This window comes from Rhinopithecus bieti, unplaced genomic scaffold (assembly GCF_001698545.2).
Source record: "Rhinopithecus bieti isolate Rb0 unplaced genomic scaffold, ASM169854v2 scaffold_11488, whole genome shotgun sequence".
Lineage (NCBI taxonomy): Eukaryota > Metazoa > Chordata > Mammalia > Primates > Cercopithecidae > Rhinopithecus > Rhinopithecus bieti.
Window position 1 is genome coordinate 1,656,557 of NW_016806879.1, and position 10,347 is coordinate 1,666,903.

The window sequence follows — 10,347 nt, forward strand, 5'->3', positions numbered from 1 at the left end:
TATTTATTAAAAACTATAAAATATATTTTCTTAATAAAAAAAAATCTTGCTGTGTTGCCTAGGCTGGTCTTGAATTCCTGGCCTCAAGTGATCCTCCTACCTCACCTTCCCAAAGTGCTGGATTATAGGTGTGAGCCACTATGCCTGGATGAAAAAAAATTCTTTTATTTATTTTTTTTGAGACAGTCTCGCTCTGTCACCAGGCTGGAGTGCAGTGGCACAATCTTGGCTCACTGCAACCTCTGCCTCCCACGTTCAAGCAATTCTCCTGTCTCAGCCTCCTGAGTAGCTGGGATTACAGGTGCGTGCCACCACGGCCGGCTAATTTTTGTACTTTTAGTAGAGTTGGAGTTTTGCCATGTTGGCCAGGCTGGTCTCGAACTCCTGACCTCAAGTGATCTGCCCGCCTCGGCCTCCCAAAATGTTGGGATTACAGGAGTGAGCCACCGCTCCGGGCAAAAAATTCTTAATGTTTATTATGCTGACCGTCTGAATGTGGGATGACGCTGATTTGCTGGCGTGGGTACAGAAGCAGTATTCCTTTTGTGATCTGTGAGCCTCAGCAGAGTACATGCGTGACAAGGGACACGATCTGCAGAAAGATTGAGAAACTCAGGGTAAACAGCCCTGTGCATGTAAACAGCCCTGGGCTACTTACCCTGAGTGACCCTCTGCACGTAGGCCCCAGTTGTTCTCAGCCTCGGGCTTTGGGGAACTTTGGCCCCTGGATCTTCCTGTCTTGGGTTTCGGTGCTCATCTTTTCTGGGCAGTTCATGCAACAGGCACTTGTTAACAGATGCACTCCGTGGACAGGGCCATGTTCTTACCTTTGAGGGGCTTGAATTGTAATGGGAAGATGGACCCCAACAGAGAAAATGTGCCCCTGCTCCACTGTCCCACCATGGACTCCTCCCACAATGTTGATTGTTCTGATGAGCACTCAGTGGCTATAGGAGCAGCGTTTTCCTGAGTGTCTGATAAGCTGCCCTGAACCAAGGGCCTTGTGTGTTTTCTGTGTCTTGCAGCTGGGCTCAGTGGCCTGTTCCCCCGTGGACTGCCCCATCACCTGTACCTACCCTTTCCACCCTGACGGGGAGTGCTGTCCTGTGTGCCGAGGTGAGTGGGACCAACTACCCCACGTGCGAGGCTCCCGGCCAGGCCTCGGCTCTCATGGGCTCCTGTCTCCTCTGCCTCCACAGACTGCAACTACGAGGGAAGGAAGGTGGCGAATGGCCAGGTGTTCACCTTGGATGATGAACCCTGCACCAGGTGCACGTGCCAGGTGAGCTGGGCCTGGGAACCCAAGAGCGGCCCCAGAAGAGGGCGGCTTCTTGCCTTCTGTACCTTTGCAAAACATGGAGCCCCTTAGCCGGCATGAGTCCATCCTCCTGCCATCCTCCAGCTTTAATTAACTGCCAGAATATCTTTGGTTTTGACCATCTCTCCCTCTGTGGAAGTCCAGAGGGAGAAGTGGTTTCCCTAAGGGGGTCCTGCCATGGCTGGCTTTACCTGTTCTCCAGGCGAGGGCTCAGGCACTGCAGCCCCTGTCCCGGGATCTTTCCATGGGTCCTGGTGCTGGTGCAGGAGGCCCTTGAGGGCACTGCCCAGGACAGGCAAGATGCTCTGGGCTTCCTCATGGGGGTCCTTCTGCTTCCCCAGCTGGGAGAGGTGAGCTGCGAGAAGGTTCCCTGCCAGCGGGCCTGTGCCGACCCTGCCCTGCTCCCTGGGGACTGTTGCTCTTCCTGCCCAGGTAAGTGGGCCTCTGGGTCCTGGAGTGTCTCCACCATTTTCTTCCATTTTGCTCTTCTTCCCCAGTACGTAGAACCTGTAAAGGGCCAGATGAGAGAAAGCCAGGCTCAGAGAGGGAACACAGCTCGCGCAAGGTTGTACAGCTGTGCTGTGACCTGCTGACCCTCGTCCCATGCTCATGATGCCACACACAATGGTGTTTGTTTATTTGTACTCCCTTTTTCTTCTTTATCTCCTTTCTTAATCTCTTCCTCTGCTTTCTTCTTTATTTTAAATTACAACATGGGAACTAAGTCCGTTTTACAGAAGAGTCATCTCTAACATGCATTGAGCACCCACTGTGTGCCGTGACACCTCATGTGTCTATACCCCTGCAATACTCCTGTCATCCTGTGCCAGGTGAGAAACAGACCCAGGGAGGTGAAGTGCTGTGCTTGAGTTCACATAGCTGATTGGTGGTAAAGCCAGGATTTCAGCCTGGAGTCGATGCTTTTAGATAGGACAGTGGATTGATTCCCAACAACTGATGCCACTGTACTCCAGCCAGGGCCACAGAGAGACACTGTCTCTAAACAACACAAAACACAACACAACACATATTCCTTCTGTCTCACTGAGATTTTGTACCCTTTGACAATCATCTCCCCATTCCCCTCGCCGCCACCAGCCCTCCATAACCACGATTCTACTCTCTGCTTCTTTGGGTTCAATCATTTTGGATTCCACATAACACTGAGATTTTGCAATGGTTGTCTGTATGTGTCTGGCTTATTTCGCTTAGCATAATCTTCTCCAATTTCATCCATGTTGTTGCAAATGACAGAATTTCTTTTTTTTTTTTTTTTTTTTTGAGGATTCTCACTGTCACCCAGGCTGGAGTGCAGTGGTGCGATCTCAGCTCACTTCAACTTCCGCCTCCCAGGTTCAAGTGATTCTCGTGCCTCAGCATCCTGAATAGCTGGGATTACAGGCGCACACCACCACGCCCGGCTAATTTTTGTATTTTTAGTAGAGACAAGGTTTCACCATGTTCGTCAGGCTGGTCTTGAACTTCTGACCTTAAGTGATCCGCCCCCTTCGGCCTCCCAAAGTGCTGGGATTACAGGCGTGAGCCTGTCATTTCCTTGTTTTAAAAGGCTAAATAATATTCCATTCTGGATAAAGAAATGTGGTATATACAGACAATGAAGTACTATTGACGGACACTTAGGTAGGTTCCATAGCTTGGCTACTGTGAATAGTGTCACAGTGAACACAGGAGTGCAGCTGTCTTCCTCAAACTGACTCTAAATCTTCTGGGTAAATACTCAGCAGTGGGATTGCTGGATCTATTTTATGTTTTTTAAACTTCTAGGAAGACAGGGAATTTTTTTCACTGATGGTGGCCTGAATTTTCTTTTTTTTTTTTTGAGACAAGAGTCTCGCTCTCTCGCCCGGGCTGGAGTGCGGTGGCATGATCTCGGCTCACTGCAAGCTCCTCCTCGCGGGTTCCCGCCATTCTCCTGCCTCAGCCTCCCCAGTAGCTGGGACTACAGGTGCCTGCCACCTGCCCAGCTAGTTTTTTGTATTTTTTAGTAGAGACGGGGTTTCACCATGTTAGCCAGGATGGTCTCGATCGCCTGACCTCGTGATCTGCCCGTCTCGGCCTCCCAAAGTGCTGGGATTACAGGCTTGAGACATCGCGCCCGGCCCCTGAATTTCCTTTTTTATAAAATATTTGTTTAACTCCTTTGACCTTTCAAAGAGTATGTTCTCTTTTCGGGGGCAGCTCTTCAGATCTGTGGATGATGAGCTTTTAGGGCGGGTGGTGCCGGGAATATCCACTGAGCCTTTAAATCCGTCATGTTGGGGACATCATAGATTGTACTTCATTGTAACCACCACAAACTTCTCTGCATGCTAGTGGATATTAGTCCCTGACTGTCTAGAGACTGATTGCTAGCTAACGTGCCAGGCAGTTTACTTAGCATTTTATACCTTACTTAAATGTATTACTCATTTAAATGTTCATGGAATGTTCCAGCGTGGCTGCTGTGTTCCCCATTTTGCAGGTGGGGAAATGGAGGCTCAAAGAAGTTAAGTTTCTAGTTGGTGTGTAAGACTTAAGCCTAAGTTTCGCTTATTTCCTATCCTGTGCTCTTCCCCATCCTGCCCTCCTACCTCCACATGGGGAAACTGAGGCCCAAAGAGGTGACCTCCAGGCCTGGCATGGTGGCTCACGCTTGTAATCCCAGCACTTTGGGAGGCTGATGTGGGCGGACCGCCTGAGGCCAGGAGTTCGAGAGCAGCCTTTCTAACATGGTGAAACCCTGTCTACTAAAAACAGAAAAATCAGCCTGGCGTGTTGGTGCACGCCTGCAATCTCAGCTATTTGGAAGGCTGAGGCAGGAGAATTGCTTGAACGTGGGAGATGGAGGTTGCAGTGAGCTGAGACTGCCCCCTGCCCTCCAGCCTGGGCAACAGAGCAAGACTCTGTCTCAAACAAAAACAAAACAAAGAGGTAACCTCCAGAGCCCAGCTCCTTCTCCTGAAACACGTTATGTTTACCACATACCTTTTATTAACAAGAACTCCCTTTAAGGGAAAACAACTTTTTATTGAAGTAGAATATGTTTTCTTTTGATGATTTTTTTTTTTTTGAGACAGGGTCTCACTCTGTTGCCCAGGCTAGACTGCAGTGGTGCGATCACAGCTCACTGTAGCCTCGACCCCCCGGGCTCAAGCAATCCTCCTACTTCAGTCTCACAAGTAGCTGGGACTACAGGTGCGTGTCACCATGCCTGGCTAATTTTTTGTTTTATTTCCAAGCCCATGAAGTGATAAACGCTTGGCTAATTATTTTATTTTATTTTTTAGAGACACTGTCTTGCTGTGTTGCCCAGGCTGGTCCCAACTCCTGGACTCAAGCGATCGTCCCGCCTTGGCCTCCCAAACTGTTGAAATTACAGGCATGAGCCACCGAGCCGAGCCTCTTTTGATGATTTTTTAAAAGTATAACAGCTTCCTTAGGATAAAGTTCATATGTCATACAATTCACACATTTAAAATATATGATTCAATCATTTTAAGCATGTTTTTAGAGTTATGCAACCATCTATTAATATGGAATAGTTGGTTTTTAAAATATAATCATTCCAGTTTTTTATGTGCTTGACAACATCTGATTTTTCCTTGATCATACCTTTGATACTCTTTCTTCTTTTTTTTTTGTTTGAGATGGAGTCTCACTCTGTTGTCCAGGCTGGAGTGCAGTGGCGTCATCTTGGCTCACTGCAACCTCCCTCTCCCAGGTTCCAGCGACTCTCCTGCCTCAGCCTCCCGAGTAACTGGACTACAGGCACCACCATGCTTTGCTAATTTTTGTATTTTTAGTAGAGATGGGGTTTCAGCATATTGGCCAGGCTGGTCTGGAACTCCTGACCTCAGGTGATCCGCCCGCCTCAGCTTCTCAAAGTGTTGGGATTACAGGCGTGAGCCACTGTGCTTGGTCAGAAATGCATTTTTAAAATTATTTATTTATTTATTTATTTGAGACAGAGTCTCGCTCTGTTGCCCAGGCTGGAGTGCAGTGGCCGATCTCGCCTCACTGCAAGCTCCGCCCCCCAGGTTCTCACCATTCTTCTGCCTCAGCCTCCCATGTAGCTGGGACTGCAGGTGCCCACCACCACGCCCGGATAATTTTTTTTTTGTATTTTTAGTAGAGATGGGGTTTCACCATGTTAGCCAGGATGGTCTTGATCTCCTGACCTCATGATCCGCCCGTCTCGGCCTCCCAAAGTGCTGGGATTACAGGCGTGAGCCACTGCAGCCAGCCAGAAATGCATTTTTGATTTACAGGTTTATTGGGATGTGACCCCATTGTAAGTCGGGGGACATCTGTGTTTATTTTTTCCTTGTGTACTGAGCCTTTATGATGTGCCAGGCCCTAGGCTGAGACTTCTCTAAAAATTCTTCAAAGAAACTATTTTTTAGAACGGTTTGAGGCTCATGGCAAAATTAAGTGGAAAGTACAGAGAGTTCCCATATGTCTTGGACTCCACACACCACAGCATCGCCCCCTATTAGCACCCCACATTAGCACCCCACACCAGTGTGGCATGTTTGTTATAATCGGTGATAACGCACTGACACTGACATGTCATTGACATCCAGTGTCTATAGTTCACATTGAGGTTTAGGCTGAGACTCTCCATGCACCCTTTCATTCACACTCGGTCCTTACTGCTGTGCCCATTTTACAGATGAGGAAACAGAGGCCCAGGGGAGTTGCATGCCTTGCGTGAGGTCACACAGCTAACTGCCTGCCTCCCTCCGTTCATGGCTCCTTCAGTCTTCTCTTCCTGGAGGCGGGAGCTGGCCAGTCCTCACCAGGTGTGCTGAGGCCCCTCCGAGGACAGAGCTTGGGTGTTCCTGGCGTACCTTGTCCCAGAGCCACCTTGGCCACTGGAGAGAACCATTGTGCATCTCGTTTCGCCCTCCTCTCTCTAGATTCCCTTTCTTCTCTGGAAGAAAAGCAGGGGCTCTCCGCTCACGGAAATGTGGCGTTCAGCAAAGCTGCTAGGAGCCTGCATGGAGACACTGAGGCCCCCGTTAACTGTAGCTCCTGCACTGGGACCCCAACAGCATCACTCTCGAGGCCGGCGCTCCATCTGCTCCAGCTCCTTTTAAGAACGAACTTGACAAAAACACAGACTTTACCTACAAGCCCAGCAGGAGCTCTTGGTCCACACTCACCCGCTTTGGGGCCCACAGGCACTTTGCCAAGGGAGCCTGGGGCCTCCCCTCGACTCTCACCAGGGCCTTCAACCCCTCCAGGAGCCCCCACTCTACCTCTAGCTTCCCCAGGGGCTCCTCAGCCACCTCCTGTGACTCCAGAACACTCATTCTCAGCCTCTGGGGCCCAGATAGCATCCAGGTGGCCGCCTCTGCCTGCCACCCTCCTGACAGAAGCTTCAGCACTTTCCATGATGGACCCCAGCCCCTCGAAGACCCCCATCACCCTCCTCCGGCCTCGCACGCTTTCTCCCACCACCTCTAGATTCTCTGCAGCCCTGGCAGCCACCACCCACCGTGGCCCCAGCAGCCCCAGTGGGGCCTATCGGGGGGAAGAGTCCACCGTGTAAGTAGGTCACTGTGTCCGGGAGACTCTGGAGAGAGGACACTGCCAGTGGCCCAGGGAGTGTGCAGGGCGGCTCCAAGGGTGAACCTAGTGGGGATGCCTGGGCTCCCTCCTGCAGGGGCCCTGGTGAGGATGGAAGACCCCCAAGGCTGGATGTAACCTTGTTCCCAAGAAGTGTTTGGAATGTGCTGTAAGAACGGAGGAGGTGGTTTCCACTGTCAGCACCCTCCCTGGACCGCATGGCCAGCTCATCTTTTGAGAAGGGTCGGAGCTGCCAAGTTCTCCTGGAGGAAGAGTCGCGTCCGGCTGGGATTCCACTCACTGGGACTGTACCACCAGGTGGCGTGCGTCCCCCTGAGGTTTCCTGATTAAAGGTTGTCTCGGTTTCCCCAGGCTGCGCTGCTCATTCACTGCGCACCTGTGGGAAGGTGGGAAACGTGGCCCCAAGCCCACAGGTGGTTAATGAGCGCCCACCTTTACCCCACTGCTGGGGAGAAAAGCTGGCACTAAATTGTGACTGGGCTGGGGAAGGGTCTCCTGTAAGCACTTGCGGCCTTTGATATCGGGAGACTTCTTTTTATTTTTTTCCCCAAGATCATGATTTTATTTTCTGTTTTCTTTTTTTTTCACTTTTAAGTTCAGGGGTACATATGCAGGTTTATTATATAAACTCGTGTCACAGGGGTTTGTCATACAGATTATATTATTTCATCACCCAGGGATTAAGCTTAGTACTCATTCGTTATTTTTCCTTAGTCTCTCCCTCTACCCTCCCTCCACCCTTCCATAGACCCCAGTGTGTGCTGTTCGCCTTTATGTGTGCATGTGTTCTCATCATTTAACTCCCACTTACAAATGAGAACATGCCGTGTTTGGTTTTCTCTTCCTGTGTAACTTTGCTAAGGATAATGGCCTCCAGCTCCATTCATGTTCCTGCAAAGGACATGATCTCATTCTTTTTTATGGCTGCATAGTATGTACACCATGGAATACCATGCAGACACTGGGGGGCTTCCACAGTGAGAAGGGAAAAGATGATGGAGGGGACTTGCTTCTGGGAAGGAATCTCTGAGACTAAATTACAGGCCAGCAGTTTCTTCTTTGAGATGGAGTTTCGCTCTTGTTGCCCAGGCTGGAGTGCAATGGTAAGGCCTCGGCTCACTGCAACCTCTGCCTCCCGGATTCAAGCAGATCTCCTGCCTCAGCCTCCTGAGTAGCTGGGATTACAGGCACCCACCACGACACCCGGCTAAGTTTTTGTATTTTTAGTAGACATGGGGTTTCACCATGTTGGCTAAGCTGGTCTTGAACTCCTGACCTCAGGTGATCTGCCTGCCTTGGCCTCCCAAAGTGCTGGGATGACAGGCGTGAGCCACCGCACCCGGCCGGGCCAGCAGTTAATTAAGACGTGTTTTCAGCATGAACACCTGTGAGCAGAGGGGAAGGAGCGGGGAGGGAGAATGGGGCTGCTGGGCCTTCTCGAAGCCTCAGCCAGCCGCCTCTGGGAACTCTGGGGCTAGGCTGGCCCTTCAGAGCTGTCCTGAGCTGGGGCCACGGGGCAGGGCTTTCTGCCTCATATTGACCAGAGAGTTGGTCAGCCATCTTCCCAGCAGCTGGGAGACTGGTCCTTCAGTCCTAGCAGGGGGATCTGAGCAGTGCAGCACAGTGTGCATGAGAGACGGGAAGAGGACAGTGCCATCATGAGTGGGGGGATGAGGATTTGTGATAAGGGAAGTGATGTGGAGCTAGGAAGCAGAAGCTGCCCTGTCACCAAGTCACCACTTGCTACCATTTTTTTTTTTTTTTGAGACAGGATGTTGCCCTGTCACCCAGGCTGGAGTGTAGTGGCATGATCAGGGCTCACTGCAGCCTCAACTTCATGGGCTCAGGCCTTCCTCCCACCCCAGCTTCCCGGGTGGGTGGGATTAGAGGCACGTGCCACCATGCCTGTCTAATTTTTAACAAATTTTTGTAGAAACGGGGTCTCGCTGTGTTGCTTAGACTGGTCTTGAACTCCTAGGCTCAAGTAATCCTCCCACTTCAGCCTCCCTGAGTACTGGGATTACAGGCATGCAGCCCCACACTTGCTGCCACTGAAACCCATGGAGGCTGCGGAGTGAAAGCACCCCCAGGGCATGGCCCATCACTTTGCCAAGGCCGCCCTCTTCTGAGCTCTTCTCTATCCTGCTGCTCACTCTGTGTCCCAGGGCGAAGGGTCTGCTGAAGTGTTTCCTGGCTGCAAAGGCAACCTGGTATCCAGTCGAGATGACAGTGTAGTCATGGCCTCTCACCTGAGCGTGGTGGCAGGAATAATGAATGTGGGAGATAGGAGCATGGAAACCAAAGAGTTTGGAGAGGCAAAGGACTTAAGAGACCGTTTTGTCCAGTAAGATACAAAGGGTCATGGTCATGAGCAAGGTCTGGGGCCCGTGAAACTCAAATCTGAACCTCGCTCTGCTGGACTGGTTGTGGGATATTAGGTCTCTGCTCCCTTATTATTTTTTGAGATGGAGTCGTGCTCTGTCACCCAGGCTGGAGTGCAGTGACATGATCTTGGCTCACTGCAACCTCCGCCTCCCAGGTTCAAGCGATTCTCCTGCCTCAGCCTCCTGAGTAGCTGGAATTACAGGCGTGCACCACCATGCGCAGTTAGTTTTTGTATTTTTAGTAGAGACGGGGTTTCGCCACGTTGGCCAGGCTGGTCTCAAACTGACCTCAGGTGATCTGCCCGCCTTGGCCTCCCAAAGTGCTGGGATTACAAGCATGAGCCATCGTGCCTGGCTTTTGCTCCCTTATTTGGACAATGGGGATAATAACAGGCCTGCTTTATGGAGTTGTGACATTGACGTGTGATAATGCCTCTGTAAGTCTCAGTGGTTTACACTTGTGGCCCTGTGGCCCCTAAGCTTGCTACAGCCCACCTGGCTTGGTGATGCCACGTGGGGTCTGATTTCAGGATGAAAGCGTAGAGTGCTCGTTGTCCCCATGCCGCATCTTTTCAAACAAGTCTATCTGTCAGTATGATAGTGGCTAAAAATTAGTGTCGATTTCCTCATTGCTATTCTTTTATGCAATAAGTTAGCATGCAATTTTAATACTAATTTTAAGTCCCCCCCAACCTGCCTCTGCAAATAGGACTCATGTCAGTGATGTTCATTTTGAATGTAAAAAAAAAAAAAGGAGTCCGGGCGTGGTGGCTCATACCTGTAATCCTGGCACTTTGGAAAACTGAGGCGGGTGGATCACGAGGTCAGGAGTTCAAGACCAGCATGACCAATATGGTAAAACCCCATCTTTACTAAAAATACAAAAATTAGTTAGGCATGGTGGTATGTGCCTATAGTGCCAGCTACTTGAGAGGCTGAGGCAGGAGAATCGCTTGAACCAGGGAGGCAGAGGTTGCAGTGAGCCGAGATTGCGCCACTCCACTCTAGAGCCTGGGTGACAGAGTGAGACTCCATCTCCAAAAAAAAAAAGAG

The 10,347-nt window shown here is 50.6% G+C and overlaps 1 protein-coding gene across 1 annotated transcript in view; it reads left to right on the forward strand.

Moving 5' to 3' along the window:
- Nucleotides 1-7,481, forward strand: part of VWCE (von Willebrand factor C and EGF domains) — a 46,976-nt gene extending 39,495 nt beyond the window's left edge. The window contains exons 17-20 of the mRNA XM_017878479.1: nt 1,026-1,116; nt 1,200-1,282; nt 1,660-1,750; nt 6,238-7,481. Of these exons, the coding sequence (XP_017733968.1) occupies nt 1,026-1,116; nt 1,200-1,282; nt 1,660-1,750; nt 6,238-6,872 (900 nt within the window). The 3' untranslated portion in view covers nt 6,873-7,481. The remainder of the gene's footprint in view (nt 1-1,025; nt 1,117-1,199; nt 1,283-1,659; nt 1,751-6,237) is intronic.
- The last annotated feature ends 2,866 nt before the right edge of the window (nt 7,482-10,347 follow it).